Source organism: Xiphias gladius, chromosome 24 (genome assembly GCF_016859285.1).
Source record: "Xiphias gladius isolate SHS-SW01 ecotype Sanya breed wild chromosome 24, ASM1685928v1, whole genome shotgun sequence".
In the NCBI taxonomy this organism is placed as follows: domain Eukaryota; kingdom Metazoa; phylum Chordata; class Actinopteri; order Istiophoriformes; family Xiphiidae; genus Xiphias; species Xiphias gladius.
Window position 1 is genome coordinate 20,397,563 of NC_053423.1, and position 16,810 is coordinate 20,414,372.

The following is a 16,810-nucleotide window of genomic DNA, read 5'->3' on the forward strand; positions in this document are numbered from 1 at the left end:
ATGGAGCAGTATCTTTACTTGACATGGCTTCATTTTAAGGGGTCACAAACCGATTTATTTAATATTTTACAGGTCGACCATAATGTTAGTGAGTACAATCTTAATCTGAAAAGTAACTAATAAATATAGCTGTCATATAAATGCAGTGGAGTGTAATATTTCCCCCTGAGATATAGTGGATTATAAATTTAAAGGTGCACAAAATGGAATCACTGAAAGTACAAGTACACAAAAAATATAGTTAAGTATAATACTTGAGTGAATGAGTTGCTTTCCGCAGCTGATTATTGGAGTGCATAGAACGACAACAAAAAATAAAAATAAAATAAATTAATAGGAATGCACTTATTGGCACCGCAGCTCCGAGACAGAAGCTAAAACATCTGCCTTGCAACACCTGCCGCAACTTGCTCGTCAGTGATGCTTTTGTTTTGAAGGCGCCTCCCGGAAGTCTTGATATTGTATTCTTGAAAATTTGACGTTACTGAGCGAGAGGGCGGTGTAAGTGCAGCCTTCAGACCGGTTTCTCGCCCATACCGAGGAGGACGCCGGGCTAGTGAACCCCTCACATCAGTTTGTCAAAGAAGAACACCGGATTGTCACGTCAACCCACCCGGGACGACGAGTACAGCCACTGACCAGGTATGTATTTATGTCAGTCTGGTCTTTCGAGTTGCCTGTTAGTTGCTAGTTGGGATCGGCTAAAGCTAACTAACGCTGTTAGCTTACCCACCGCCGCTACCAGCGAAACTTCACCGACCCCGCGTCTAAAGTGTCACAAAACATTACCCTCAAAATAATGTTCTTCCTCTTTTAGTTACTTGAAAAGTAAACTTCGAAGGGCGAAAGCGGAGACGTCCTGTTCAACTTTGAACTGTCAGTTGCAGTAAGGCAGGTCCGGGGGAGAGGACTTCCAGCCGAGGGGGGACCCCAAAGCGGCCCGGGTGCTCATCAGCCACCGAAGCCGGGGAGCGGGGAGCCGCGGAGCCGGGGAGCGGCGTGACGACGAGGGGAACTATAGTGAAAGTTTCAATCCACGCAGAGGCAGAATTTGATCACTGGGTGCCGGGTCATCCGGGCAGAGACCTCATGAATGGAAATCGGAACAACAGGTGGGATCCCCAGACTAACGGCCATGCTTAACTGCGCTAATTTGGTGTTCAGGTGCTGCACTTGGGTTATTTTAAGTCCGTGTGCAGCTCTACACACAAGTTTGACTCGCATTTGGGGGGCTGCATGTGCGTTATGTTAAATTACTTTTCAGTTGCCAGTTTATTAGGTGGACACCTAGCTAAAGTGAACCCAGTATAGTCCAATACAATACAACAGATCGGCCATAAATCCTACCGTCATGAAGGTTATAATGTTCAGTTTGTGTTGAAACCGTTTCAGAGAGGTGCTGATTCAGCTTTATGGATCATTTCGGAGGCTGCAGTTTGTGGTGCTGTTGAAGTGTGTTGCTTTATACGGACAGTTGTTTCTGTCATTTAGTCCACCCCATTTACATCGGTGAGGGTCTACTAAACAACACAAACACCTCTCTGTATAATACATTACAGTTCAGCAACACCACAAACTATACCCCCCGAAATTGTCGTACAGTTAAATCAACAACTCTCTAAACCAATTTCAATAAAAACTGAACATTATAATCTTTACAAAGGTTGGATTTAAAGCAGGGCTGCTGTATTACACTGCATTAGTTTTAACTATAGGTACCTAATAAACTGGCAACTGAGTGTTCGTCAGCAACATAGTGGTCGAATAAGTCGCCGGGCTACCATGGGCACAGGTGCACAAGCAGCTAAGCACAAAAACCCCCATGTCCAGCTCCAGCAAGCAGACACTGGGGTGTCCGTTTGTCAGCTGGTTTTTTTGCCGGTCACGTTTGTGTGTGTGTGTGTGTGTGTGTGTGTGTGTGTGTGTGTGTGTGTGTGTGTGTGTGTGTGTGTGTGTGTTAGCGTGCGTGTGTTAACCCATGAGAGTGCCCCAAGCCACTCTCATGGGTTTCTTTTATTGTTGCGTCATTCATTGTCGAATGTCAAAGGCAGGTGGTGATCCCGTCAGGTGTGCCTGAAGCCTGAGAGTGGCTGGCTCACTTCCAGGGAGGGGTGTGTGTGTGTGTATGTACGTATCCGTTTAAAGGGCAGCCTTTCACACCAGCTGCTGCCATAGTTACCCTACCTATTGAGTAATGTTCAGTTAACTGCTGCCTATGTTAATTACAAATCAGTTGAGCATAAGTCGATTTACTTTTTGGCAAGGGGCACAATTTGTGAGCTCCAGCATGTATATTATTGATGTTGTTGGGGCCTGTGGTGGACCGGGAGGACAAAAAGGGCCAAACTGGTTCACTGAAACCGACACAATCATTCTCCACCCACTTTTCACTGTATGAGCACATACGGATCGAAGCTTCATCAGAGACCTCAATTTAGAATCTTTTAAAACAATATCAGGATTTGATTAATGGGCTGATGTCTGTTTGATTCAAAACATAAAAATATAACATCGTGTTTATTGTCAGTTGTTGACAAGGTTGCCATACTCTGCCTTTAATGTGTAATCTTTGTAACTTGAGTAAAACTGAAAATAGGGTTACAACTACTGATTTATATTCGTTTGGAGCTGAAACAATATGTTGATCGATCGACAGAAAAATACAGGTGATCTGCAGCTATTTTTATAATCGGTTCGCTGTTTGAGTTACTTATCAAGCAAAGATGCCAAAAACGTCTTAATTTCAGCCCCCCAGTTGTGAGGCTTTGCTGCTTTTCTCTATTTTACCACATTGTTAATTGAATATCTTCGCATTTGGATCATTTAGTCAGAAAAAACAAGACATCTGAAGATATTACGTTGAGCTTAGGAAATTGTGATGGGCATTTTTCAGGATTTTCTGACATTATAGAACATTCAAATAACTGATAAAATAACAGTAATGAAAATAATCGTTAGTAGCAATCCTATTTTCACTCTCAATGAATCTGTCTTTTTTTTTTTTTCTGCTGATAGATTTATTGCTTGGTATATTAAATGTCCAAAACGAGTGATTAATGCCTGTTACAATTTCCCAGAACCCAAGGTGATGTCTTCAAATAGCTAATTTTGTCTGACCAAACAGTTCAAAACCCAAAGGTATACAATACATAAGAGAAAAGTAGCTAATCCTTACATTTCAGAAACTACAACCAGTGGATGTTTGGCATTTTTGGTTGATAAGTAACTGAAAAGATGAATCGATTATCAAAATTGTCAGAAATTGACTAATTGTTTCCGCTATAATTGAAAATCTGGACTTTACTTCTCTTATCGTCCTAATTTCCTCACTGATTGATATGTGTTCAACTCCTGATGAGGACATTTCTAAGAGGTGCCTTAGGAAGTCAAATGTTCATTGATTGGGTTTACTCCAGCCAAAATTCTTGTAACTAAATAAGGCTGTGGAAAGACGGACGATTTAACAGCTTGGGGCTTAATGAAATTATTATTTTTGTCTCACTGCAGACTCACGATGAAAACTTCTTATGCTGTTTCAGCAGGCTAATCTTCTTGCTCCTGTTTTAACCATAAAGATCTGTCTTAAAATTGATTTTTGCCAATGTCCTTCCTTAATGTTTTGTGTTCTTAAACTCTGAGGTTGTTTATGATTTGTTCACAGCTGTTTTTTTGTGTTATTTCACCCTTTAAAGTTGTAATTTTACGCATAAATCTACAGTGTCCCTGTGTCATAAGCCACTTAATGTCCTTAATGTCCTATTAAAGTTCCCAGTCTGTCATTTGTAGGATCTAAAAAATTTCTACACATGCAGTTCATTCTGTATCTAGTTTAGGGCTGCAACAAATATTTCCATTATTGATTAATCTGCCGATTATTTTTTAGATTAATTTATTAATCGCTTAGTCTTTACAATATCCAAAACTGTTAAAAAGACTTATTGCATTTTTCCAGAGCTAAAGGGGACATTGTTTTTGCTCGGCTAACAGTCCGAAACGGAAAGATATATATACTAAATTCATAAATAAGTATATATAAAAAAGAATAAAGCAGCATCTGCTCACATTTGCTTGAAAAACAACTTAAAGATTAATCAGTTATCGCAATAGTTGCTTATTATTTGTGAGTCAGCTAATTGATTAAACAACTTATCATTTCAGCAGTAATAGTTCTGGATGCGTTGTGCACTGTTTTAGAAACACGGCGTTGTGAAACAACAAGATATATTTGGTATTTCTGTAAAGCGTGGCTCTTGAGCAGAGTTGGATTTTAGATTTGCATGTTTAAAACAGTGTGCAATACTTAACCTAACAAAAGGTCTGCGAAGTTAAACTAACATTTGTTTTAATAGTACAATATAAGCTTTAAACATTTATAGTCTCCAGCATTTGTGGAGTGATGCTAGGACTGTACAGTAATGCCTCAGTGAAGTGCTCTTTTAAAGTGTGTGGGTTGAATGTCAGCTCTGCGTGGGCTCCTACTGGTTGTATGGTGCATGCGTACGATGAAGCAGCCCGATAACTGGTCATTAATCTCTCAATTTTTCAGTTCAAATTTTATTTAAAAAAAAGATTTGTCAGTGGAGCTCCAAGATAAATGATACAAATCTGCGTGCACCTGTTTTTCCCTCCTCCTGTCGGCATGCCTGTAGTTGCCATGGAGAAACCGTAGCCACGTGGGTGCCATTGCCATGGGAGCAGCACAGGGGAGGAAGCGACCTGGGGCAACAGAAAGTACAGCCTTTTCTGAATGACGCCTGCTTACGGCAGGTTCAGGGTCAGCCCTTGACCCAGACAGGAGCTCTCTGAAAGAAGCTGAAACATTTTTTCCACCCGCAGCTGCACTGTTGCACTTTTTCATGGCTACATTCCTCGTTTCTGCCATGCACTTTTTTTTCACATGTACACTTTCTGTTCAACATAGCGCACCTTTTGCTATTTTTACAGCTTGAGCTCTGTGCTGCAGACTTTATGTCATGTTGGTCGTGTGGTTGTGTGTTTGTGTGTGTGGATTCTCTGAGTCAGATTTGGGTAAATTGTGTGGTTTTTGTGATGTCATATTTTTTCACTAAGTACTTTCCAGTTTGGCATTCGTGAAAATAGGTCTCAAATATAGGTGATGTGTCACCCGCCTACTTCTCCTCCTGTCTGGCAAATCCATCTCAGTCAGGAGAAACCTGTGACTGCTGAGCTGGTCTTTTACTTAAAATGTCACCCAACTCCACAACCTTTTATACAGTCATTATCAGATTGACTTTGGGGGGGGGCTTTTGTCTCAGTTACCAGTTTTATCCGTTTTTTCGATCTTTAACGTCCCTGACCATCTTCAGTCCTAGTACCCAACATCTGCTCAACTGCTCTTTCCTCCTTATTAACCACTTCCTTCCTTACAGTTCTTTTCATAGCTCATAGCTTGTTTGAAGGGGTTCGTCACATTCATGATTACTTTGGCTTTGTTTTAGCCGTAATGGGATACTGAGTGGTGGGTGAATTAAAATAAATATTGATTGTAGATTAGCTGGTTTATAAAAGACTGAATTTTGTAGGCTAGGGTGCCACGTTACGAGAGCATGAACAAGTGACTAGCAGTACCTTTTTTTTTTTTTTCCCAGACAATAATTGTAGTGAAGACAAATTTCCAGTCTTATAGAGAGCGATATTACGACTGAAATGTTGAGACAAATTTGTCTTAAATGAAACCCTCATTCATTGATTTAATTTTATTTTTTGCCCACTTGGGGGCAGTACAATGAACTGCAAAGACCACTGACATATTATCAACTTATATGTTTGATATAGCGCACTTTACACAACAAGCAGTACTGGAGAATAATTAGCCCTCATTTGGAGTTGTGTCAGTGTCCACCTAATGAATATATGTCCAATATTATCTCTCTTTCAGCTCTGTTTTTGGTCTCTATCAACTCCTGAAGGAAGCACCTGGCTCTTTAGCTGCTTAATGTTTCACCACGTTCACCAGCTAGTTGTTCATTTTTGTCTGCCTGCCATTTGGTGTTGAGGAAGTAGATATACAGTGGATTTTTGGCCATTGAAAACTGCCGCTGCAATGCTGATGAGAGCGCTGAAACTAAACCAAAAAAAGTAAAGTTTCCGGCCGTAAAACCAAAGCAATGACTTAATAGATGCCAAAACGCTCAGTAGATCTCAGTAGAGGGGAGCCACCCATTTCACACATTACATAATCATTGATCTAATGCCGATATAAAAATGATTGATTACAGCAGATTCAACTGTTTACATTAACGGTATACAGATGAATTATCAAGGTAGATTATGTAATTATACTCAATTTACCATTACAGTATTTTTTTTTCGACACAGCCAGTATGCACTGTAATTAACTGTTATTCACATTTTTTCTACTTGTGTTGCTGTAGGAGCCGTTGGAGCCCAAGCCCTGTTTTCGTTGCCACGGCGACCCGGCTATGGCACCATTGGGAAGCCCATCAAGCTTCTGGCCAACTGCTTCCAGGTGGAAATCCCCAAAATCGACGTCTACCTGTATGAAGTGGACATCAAACCTGATAAATGTCCTCGCAGAGTCAACAGGTATCAGAAAATCCTGAAACTGGTGGACGCCTCGAGCTGGTTTTATGAGATTATCTCTCTTTTTCAAGCAGAACTACTGAAGCAGGACTGTCTTAGTTGGAGTGTATGAAACTTTCAGACAGCAGAAGCTTAATTTTCTTTACATTTTATGCCTCAACTGGTTATTAAACTGTGTAAAATACGTTTACGCAGTGATTGGTGGTTATATCTTACTGTATGTCACGGTTGTCTTTTCAGGGAGGTGGTGGACTCCATGGTCCAGCATTTCAAGGTGACCATCTTTGGTGACCGTCTGCCAGTTTATGATGGGAAGAGAAGCCTCTACACTGCTAACCCACTTCCTGTCGCCACTAGTGGGGTAAGACTCTACACTAGTTTGGATGATGATGTTTTGTTCAGTCTGGAACTGCAAGAGTCACTGCTTTGTTTGACAAAGGTCACAAGTGTTTTGTAAGTGGCTGCTGTTGAAAGAGTCCAGTCAGCTGTCTTGTCTGTCTTGTTCTTATCCAAGATTCATACAAAAGAACAATTTTATGCCAAAGCTAAACTTGTATTTAGGGGCTTTAGGCTCTTGCTTTGTACATAAGCTGAAATATCCCATATTTGTCTCTTCAGGTCGATCTGGATGTCACCCTGCCAGGTGAAGGTGGGAAGGACCGCCCATTTAAAGTCACAATCAGATTTGTGTCGTTGGTCAGCTGGCACATGCTGCACGAAGTCTTGACGGGACGTGGTGTGCCCGAACCACTGGACCTGGAGAAACCCCTCAGCACTAATCCTGTTCATGCCGTGGACGTCGTCCTCCGACACCTCCCCTCCATGAAGTCAGTTCCCTCACTTGGACGTCTTAAAATAAAAGTAAAGAAATTCAGGGCCATGTCATTCTGAAAAACATCTGATCAAATGAAAATCTCAGTGTGGCTAGATATTTAAGATAATTACTTGTTTCTAAGATTTAAAGTTTGGTCATTCTTTTGCAGAAATAGTTATGATTTTAGAAAAGAATTTTAAGATCGATGACTACTGTATGTGCTGTACTTTACCTTTACCATGTTACAGTTTTCAGTGTCAGTGAATTAAGCATGAGAGCAGTATTTCTTGTTGGTTTGTCCCCTGGTCATGAAATATGATCCGAGGGTACCTGCATCCTGGAGCTACTGTATAGCCCCCTTGATATATTATGCAGGATTGCAACCACAACATTGTCACATACTGTAACAGGAGCAATTTGGTGAACAAATATATATATACCCAACGGTACCATGGGTATATTTTTTTGTCTATTAGATGACTCACGTGGGATTTGAATACAACATGGAAATATGGATTAAATGCATCTTTATGTAATCTACCTCAGATTGCGTCATTTGATGAATCCATTAACCAAAATAAGTTTCAATAACGTGAACGAAAAGCTTTTTAGACTCCTGTGCTTTCAGGGCTGTAACCCAGACAGCGCTTGTGTTATAGTGCACTCCGTGACCCTCACAGGGAATGAAACTCCCAGCCTGGAAGAGTTTTTATTTTTATTTTTAATTTTTGTGGTCTACTAACCTTTTGTGTCACCTATGTATCCTCACCAGGTACACCCCTGTCGGACGATCTTTCTTCTCCTCTCCGGAGGGCTACGACCACCCGTTAGGTGGAGGAAGAGAGGTTTGGTTTGGTTTCCATCAGTCGGTACGGCCAGCCATGTGGAAAATGATGCTCAACATTGATGGTGAGCAAGCACTGTGAAAACAGGGGAATAGTTCAACTATTTAAAGGAATAGTTCAACATTTTGGGAACTAATATCATATGTTTTCTTGCAGAATTTTAGATGAGATTTATACCAGTTTGTACAGTAACATCAGGGCCAGACTGGAGCATTTAAAAAATGCTTGTTGTCTTCAGATGAAGGTAGATGACAACTGGAGGATCCCCTTCTTTCAAAGTGTGTCCAGTGCCGTTGAATAACTACTAATCAAATGAAAATGTTTCTTTATTTTATTTCAAAATCATGACCTACTCAAAATACCCTGAGTTTCTACGTAAGACTAAAGTATTCCTTTGCTGCTTTAGTTTGACAAGGCAGTGTTTCTTCTAATTTGCAGGTGCTGGTCATCAGAGATTGTCACTACAGTTATTGGCATAATTTTTTTTTTACACTGTGACCTTGTTCTGTGTCGTTTCAGTGTCTGCCACAGCCTTTTATAAAGCCCAGCCAGTCATTCAGTTCATGTGCGAGGTCCTGGACATTCACAACATTGACGAGCAGCCCCGCCCGCTCACTGACTCCCACAGGGTCAAGTTCACCAAAGAGATCAAAGGTATGCCACCAAGGAAAGGTAGAGTCTGCTTGTTTTAGTAATTTAAGCCAATTCAGTTACTCCACTCATTGAATAAAAGCTCCAGTCACTTATACTCTACCAATGCTTTTTCACATCTCCACAGGTCTTAAAGTGGAAGTGACACACTGTGGAACCATGCGTAGGAAGTACAGAGTCTGCAATGTAACACGACGCCCCGCCAGCCTCCAGACGTATGTTTCCACATCACACCCCATTAGCTGTTAACCTGCAATCCAAGCTGCTGCTGGCTTACATTATTAAGTGATTCTTGTCACTTTCAAATCCACAGATTTCCATTGCAGCTTGAGAATGGTCAGACGGTTGAACGCACAGTGGCTCAGTACTTCAGAGAGAAGTACAATCTGCAGCTGAAGTATCCCCACCTGCCTTGTCTGCAGGTGGGCCAGGAACAGAAACACACCTACCTGCCCCTGGAGGTAAGGACTGAGGGTGACTGTATGGTTCCACTGCCACATGCTGGAAAAATAGTCTTTGGAAGTTAAATCATCAAAGATTGCATGACATTGTGGCTGGTAACCTTTTGAGATAATCTGCAAGTTTTACTCTGAAATTCAGAGTTTCACAGTCAATACTAATTTACTCTTTTCCTCCTAAACAAGGAATATCAAAATCCAATTAGTGCCGTAAATCATAAATGATATTTTTATATCCAGCCTGCTGGTTGAAAGTGTTGGGCCTCAGCATGTGAATAAACTATCCTTGTTCCAGACCCCTGAATTGCAGCCCACATCTCGGATTTGTTCAGCTAATCATATAGGTCTTGTGTTGTGCCCACCAATAGTCGACTAATCGGATCATAGTAGTTGGGATAAAGAGAGGGGAATTCACATTAATTAATTAGCTACCTAGCTGCATTCATGAAAAACAGCAGCAGAAAAGGCTTGGATGAGATCGACACAGCTGTTAACTTTGCTGCTTATAGCAACTACTGCTGCAGCCTCCATTTCACCCGCTACTGATTTCTAATGGGAAAAATAAAACAAAACCAACCCTCCCAACAAGAAATGGGCTTACTTGAGAAACAGTGTCAGTTTGAATACATGTAGTGAAACAAATTGATTTTGATTATCAGGCTGGATTTAATTACCGTTCCATTTAGGTTTGCAACATCGTAGCTGGACAGCGCTGCATTAAAAAGCTAACAGATAACCAGACGTCGACCATGATCAAAGCAACAGCCCGCTCTGCACCAGACAGACAGGAGGAGATCAGCAGGCTGGTGAGTATTCCGTGGACCACGGTAGCAAAAAGCTTGCTTTTTCTTGTATCCCCCCCCGTAAAGTAAAATAATCTTTCTTCTTTCAGGTGCGGAGTGCAAATTACGAGGCCGACCCGTTTGTCCAGGAGTTTCAGTTCCGCGTGCGAGACGAGATGGCTCAGGTGACGGGCCGCGTCCTGCCGGCCCCCATGCTGCAGTATGGCGGCAGGGTGAGCTCTGAAACATTTATGGTACCTTCCCTTTAAATCACGCTTCATACGCATGTGTTTTTCAGCTTGTCTCTGTGAAACAGCAGGGTTTCCTCTGGTTAGTCAGTTTCCTAACTGGGAAAACAAGAGGTTTTTAAGATTATCTAAACACCTTTTAACATGGTCTTTTAGTGGATTTTCTGTTGCAAAACCAAATACTCAGATGATAATAGCACAGTTTCAGGTAGGCCCTTAGATATTTGAATTGCTTTGGTAGGGATCAATCTAGCAGAAAGTTGAAAAGGAGCCAGTGTAGCCTCTCAGGCAGTGCCGAGATGAAAATTTTCAGTGGGGAAATCCTGTGATTAGTATCTCTAGATTTATATTTCTTACGTTTGATGTGTTTTCACTGTGCACCACAATTCTCTCAGATTACACCTTGTCTTTTTCTTACATCGTTTCTACTGTTTTTTCCTTTTTCTCACTTCTGTGAATTTGTGGTGGTTTTATACTGTTCTTACCCATGCATCCTGTTTTTAAGAAATCACATATAGAACTATTTTTTCTTTTGAAAGCAACCATTTTCTTTCACTGCAGCTTTTATGCATGAACCAATCAGAAACAAGCACAGATTAAATTAAAGATTAATTTGTCTCTAATGCCATGATCAGCCTACCAGTCACTCCGCCTATATAATAACCAGTAGCCCTTTATGTTTAGATTCCACTGGCTGCCTGAATCCTTTGAATCCATACATTTTCTCTGTGTCCATGTACTGTATGTGTCTGTGTGACTGCCAGCCCCAGCAGATCAACCCTGCACTGTCGTTGCAGAACCGCACCGTGGCCACACCGAGCCACGGGGTGTGGGACATGAGGGGGAAGCAGTTTCACACCGGAGTGGAGATCAAGATGTGGGCCATCGCCTGCTTCGCCACCCAGAGGCAGTGCAGAGAAGAGATCCTAAAGTGAGTTCTTAAAAAATGATTATCACTTTGTTTAGTTACTCATTGGAAAAGGTGTTAAACCACTTAAAGAATGGATAGATAAAAGGAAGGATTTGCAAGTGATTTTAAAAAGCAAAACACAAAAACCTCTTCTCTTCTTGTGGCACATATTTTAAACCCTGAACCACTATTACACACAACTTTGCACACATTTTTTCCTGCCCAGGGGCTTTACTGATCAGCTGCGGAAAATCTCAAAGGATGCTGGGATGCCAATCCAAGGTCAGCCATGCTTCTGTAAATACGCCCAGGGAGCTGACAGCGTGGAGCCCATGTTCAGACACCTGAAGAACACTTACGCTGGGCTGCAGCTCATCATTGTAATCCTGCCTGGGAAAACACCCGTCTATGGTACAAAGATAACTATTTCTAAATAAAATACAGTGTTTTAAAACTATAACAGCACAAGAAGAGTAACCAAAAAAAGTCAGTGTATTGAGAAAGGTCAGATTTAAACTTTTGACTAAAATGTAGGGGCTACTACTACCATTTATAAAGAAAACATAAAGTATTATCACTTTAGTTAGTTCAGTAATCAAGTTAGTGAGGGTGTGTGTACAGTCAATAGTAAATGCAATGAAAGCAATGTCCAATCTCTGACCCACAGCTGAAGTGAAGCGGGTGGGGGACACCCTCCTGGGCATGGCCACGCAGTGTGTCCAGGTGAAGAACGTAGTGAAGACGTCCCCTCAGACCCTCTCAAACCTCTGCCTCAAGATCAACGTCAAACTGGGAGGAATCAACAACATCCTGGTTCCACACCAACGGTAAAATCACAAGAATAAAAATGAGTTAGCAACAGGCTAAAGAAACTGCAAAATAAATCAATGACAATAAAATTCTTCTCAATCTATTTTGAAGTTTTCCATCACATGCAAGGTGTTGGACAGCGACCTACTTCACTAGTCCTTTTTTTTTTCCTTTTTTTTTTCTTGTCTCACACTATTATTTCTCTGTCTTCACGTTGGCTGTCAAAAAAATCGTGTCAGAACTGTGTGACTGAATGACAGATTAGACGGAAGATAATTCTGCGTCTCTCCTTCGTCCACCCAGACCCTCTGTGTTCCAGCAGCCCGTCATCTTCCTCGGGGCTGATGTCACTCATCCTCCAGCAGGAGATGGGAAGAAGCCATCTATTGCAGCGGTGAGACTTCACTTCAGAAGACTTTTATCCCCCCCCCCCCGGAAATGGAAATCTGCATCTGTCAGCACAGCATGCAGTTTCTCCTCCTGAAATGCTTTTGAACCACAAGCAATAACTTGTCTGCTAGTACTCATTACAATTTTACCTTTTTTTTTTTTTTTTTGTGCCATTTGTTGTGCAAAACAAAAGTGTTCCTGAAGCAAACCTGTTGTAAAAGGTTAACTACAGCCAGACACCAGGCGCAATTCAGAGTTTTTCTAATGTAATTTTAGGACCTCATTTAAAAGTTTTAAAGTTTGTTTTTCGTACGTTCACATAAGGCACATGAAATGAACAGAGTGGTGATACTGACTCCTGACTGCTCTTCCTCTACAGGTGGTGGGCAGTATGGATGCCCACCCCAGCAGGTACTGCGCTACAGTGCGGGTCCAGAGGCCCAGACAGGAGATCATCCAGGACTTGGCCTCTATGGTACGGGAGCTCTTGATCCAGTTCTACAAATCGACCCGCTACAAGCCAACCAGGATCATCTTCTACAGGGACGGAGTGTCAGAGGGCCAGTTCAGACAAGTATAAACATTTCTCTTTAACCTTCTCATTTTTGTGGAAATCTTAAATGTTTTGTCCGGCATTTTGTAAATTAAGTCACAGCTAAGTCACATCCACCCACCACCTGAACCAGTAACTGTAGTTTTCCGTTTATTGAGGAGAGCGCACGATTGTTCATTTTTGTTGCAGGTTGTTCTAATTCTACTCGCATGAAATTATTTGATCTTATCCCCGTCAGTGTAAGGCAAATTAATGTTTTTTGTTTTGTTTTTTTCACCTGGTAATATGAATACTAACTGTATTTTTCTGTGTAGGTGCTATACTATGAACTGCTGGCTATCAGGGAGGCTTGCATCAGTCTAGAGAAAGAATACCAGCCGGGAATTACCTACATCGTGGTACAGAAACGCCATCACACACGCCTCTTCTGTGCGGATCGCAACGAGCGGGTGAGCAGCACAGAGCGCTTGTTTTTGTACACATTATTAATGGTGGAAATTATTAGGTTGTCACTACTATCTCCTTTTGTTTGACCAGGTCATGTGGGTAAAATGGGGTATGAGCCAAGATCTTGCAAAAGGGAAATCTGATATCAGGGTCACCGCTCAGGCCCGTAAAAGACAGTCTTCAGCTAAAATTATGTTCTCTTGCATCGGTTTGTTACGTTATGTCTCACTGCCAGGTTGGACGAAGTGGAAACATTCCTGCCGGCACCACAGTGGACACAGACATCACCCACCCCTATGAATTTGACTTTTACCTCTGCAGTCACGCTGGGATCCAGGTAAGCCTTTAAGGACCGACACAGACTCTCAAGAAAACTGCTTTGGCCTTTGTATTTACTGCGCCGCCTCAGAGTAAAGCTCTTTAAAACATTACTGAGATGGAAAACCACAGTTTTAATGAGCTTTCAATTGCTGTATCTAAAAAAGCTACAACTCTATCATTGGTTAAATCTCAGTAAGTGATCAGGGGTGCAGGCAACAACAAAGCAATCCATCTCACTAAGATTTCAGTTTAAAGAAAGGAAGCAGCTCATTGCTGCCAAGGTGCTGTTTATAGTTATTGGGCCTGTAAAGCAGCAACTAATGATTATATTGTTACTGACTGATTGACAGAAGTTATTATAAAACGTTTTGTCAGTATTTTGAAGAAAGGTTCCAGGGCCAAATAAAGTTGTGCATCATTATCGTTATTCCTTCATATGTTTGTTACCTCTCATTGCATGGACCAAATCCTGGCACTATAGTTGTGGTGGCCCGGTTACTATTTTATGACCTTTTTGAAGGCTTTAAAGTTTATATGCTTTATAATTATGCTTTATATTATGCTATTATGCAGCCATATCAGCAGCAGCTGTTGGAGAAGGGATACATCTAACTTTTCCATTACAGTCTGTCAAACAACCAGGCCTCCCTGCTTCACCGAATTTTAACAGCTCGTTGTTTGTCCTCCCTCCACGGAGCTGCTTTCTCCGGGGTGCGATTAACACTGCTTTCCCCTCTCCAGGGTACGAGTCGGCCTTCCCACTACCACGTTCTGTGGGACGACAACTGTTTCACCGCTGATGAGTTCCAGCTCCTGACCTACCAGCTGTGCCACACCTACGTCCGCTGCACGCGGTCCGTCTCCATCCCAGCACCGGCCTACTACGCCCACCTGGTGGCCTTCCGCGCCCGCTACCATCTGGTTGACAAAGAGCACGACAGGTCGGGGAGAAGCTCTTTTAATTTTATGGAGGTTCTTTTTAAAATGATGTAATACATTTTCCAAGGAACTTACATTTACTTTCTTATTTGGTGTTGATAATAAATCAACCCACTTTTCACCAGTATGTGTAAAAAGGTGCTGAATCCTCAAAAGCAAAGATTAAAAAGTCATGGGCAACACAGCCAATTAAATACTTCATTCATACACAAACGTTTCATAGGACACACTTCCTCAGCGTGCAGACTGTCAACAGTGTTGCAGTCAAGCTGGTGGGCTGTGCAACATGATAAGATGCAACAATAAAGTTTGGAACATCAGTTGCAATATTAATATCAAAGACCAGGTCAATTAGAAATCTTCATTCACGCCAGACAACATCAAGGCCACATATAATGAAAACAAAAGCACTCTGTAGTAACTTTTTTTTGTTGATTCATAACGCAAAAATAGGATAGGCTTAAGGATGAATGAAATTCCTACTTTTGATCAGAAAGTTACGCTGGTCACAAGAATGACAAGGAAGATTACTACTGGCCATGTTTGCCAACATGACTTTTGGGTACCATCATTTTTTTTTGTAGGAAGGATTGTAGGAATTAATTTGTGATATCCGCTTTTTGTTTATCAGATTTTCATTTTATTGAAATAAATCTATCGGACTATCCGATAGATTGTGTGTGTGTGTTACTAATATTGTGGCAGAATGTCTTTCATATGTTGTCTGCTGTGACATGTCTGACTGTCACTGTGCATGGGGGGGGGGGGGTAACCAAACCAGTTTCCCCCATCTATCCATCAAGCTGGCGAACGTGATATATAGACAATTGATAAAGATAATGTGATAGACTTATCCTCTGGAGCAGATGTTACTAAGTGTCAGTGATGTAGATTGTTACCTCCTCTTACTGTTTTGTATTGTTTTTTTCTTTTCTTTCCTTCATTTCCTTTTGACACAGTGCTGAGGGCAGCCACGTCTCAGGGCAGAGTAACGGGAGGGACCCCCAGGCGCTGGCCAAGGCTGTCCAGATCCACCACGACACACTGAGGACCATGTACTTCGCTTGAAAACCCCCTTCCACATCCCTCCACCTTTCCCAAGCGTCTGAGCGAGTCTTAGGGTCCGAATCCGCGCTGGTGCAGCTTTGGTCACTGGAGCGTGATGGCGGCGGCGGCGGCGGCGGCGGCGGCAGCTACTGCGGGCTGCCTAAGGATGATAGAAGCCAGAGAGGAGTTACAGCCACATTATGCAATTTGAAACCAGCCAACTGTTTCTGTGCTCCTACCCATGCATCCTTTTCTCCTCCACATCTCCTCTGCTGTATTTAAATCACGATGGATTCTCTCTCTCTTTTTTTTTTTTTTAAAGTTCACTTCCAGATTTGACAGCAGCTCAAACGTTTATTTTGCTGCGGGGGTTTATTGTGTGTGTGTTTAAATAATGGCGGGGCAGGTGGGAATATAAAAACTAATGATTTTTTTTTTTTTTTGCATGGGTGGGAATGACGCAGAACCAGTGAGAACCTGACTTGCGCTGTAGCCTCACGTTGAGCCTAATGTTGCTGGTTTATATTGTAGACGGTTTTACGTATTTGTTTGTTTGTTTGTTTTCAGCTTTCTAGATACGGTATGTGTGGCTTGTCTGTCGAGCACGTGTGATTGCCATGGCAACGTGTTAGTCGAGTACACATGTAAAACAAAAGCTTGGCCCCCTTTTTTTTTTTTTTTTTTTTTTTCATGAAACGGCAGGCTGCCTTCGTGGCTACTCTTTTGTCTCCCTTTAAGCCAGTGGTTCCTCACTGCCATTCATCCAGACAGCAAGAAGTGTCACTCTACACTCTACCAACACAGACACTGAATGAAATCTCAAGTCTTTTTAAGAAAAGCCACGTACTGCCCGTCTTCGAGGCGTTGTGTATCGCTTGTTGCCTTACTGCGATGGAGGTGCATCAAGAAGACTGTTAGAAAACAATGCCACGGCCATGAAATGGACACTTTTAAACTTCTCTAACTCATAGCTCAGCTTGGTACAGTGTGTTATACCAAACGTTTCTTGTGTGTTTTATTCTTTTTGCTAT

The 16,810-nt window shown here is 41.9% G+C and overlaps 1 protein-coding gene across 4 annotated transcripts; it reads left to right on the top strand.

Moving 5' to 3' along the window:
• Positions 1 to 528: 528 nt before the first annotated feature.
• Positions 529 to 16,184, top strand: ago3b (argonaute RISC catalytic component 3b). 4 transcript variants are annotated; one of them, XM_040122602.1, is made up of 20 exons: positions 529 to 642; positions 818 to 1,112; positions 6,396 to 6,567; positions 6,805 to 6,925; positions 7,183 to 7,391; positions 8,151 to 8,287; positions 8,743 to 8,877; positions 9,002 to 9,089; positions 9,188 to 9,335; positions 10,019 to 10,138; positions 10,225 to 10,368; positions 11,127 to 11,293; positions 11,499 to 11,683; positions 11,940 to 12,099; positions 12,386 to 12,476; positions 12,852 to 13,046; positions 13,340 to 13,474; positions 13,708 to 13,809; positions 14,535 to 14,734; positions 15,692 to 16,184. In XM_040122602.1, exons 2-20 carry the CDS (start codon positions 1,094 to 1,096, stop codon positions 15,798 to 15,800), a joined length of 2,637 nt encoding a protein of 878 aa, XP_039978536.1. In that variant the 5' UTR covers positions 529 to 642; positions 818 to 1,093; the 3' UTR covers positions 15,801 to 16,184. The 4 variants fall into 4 exon arrangements, with proteins under 4 accessions (XP_039978536.1, XP_039978539.1, XP_039978538.1 ...); XM_040122605.1 differs by having other exon boundaries at positions 11,160 to 11,293; XM_040122604.1 differs by having other exon boundaries at positions 10,225 to 10,347.
• Positions 16,185 to 16,810: the final 626 nt, after the last annotated feature.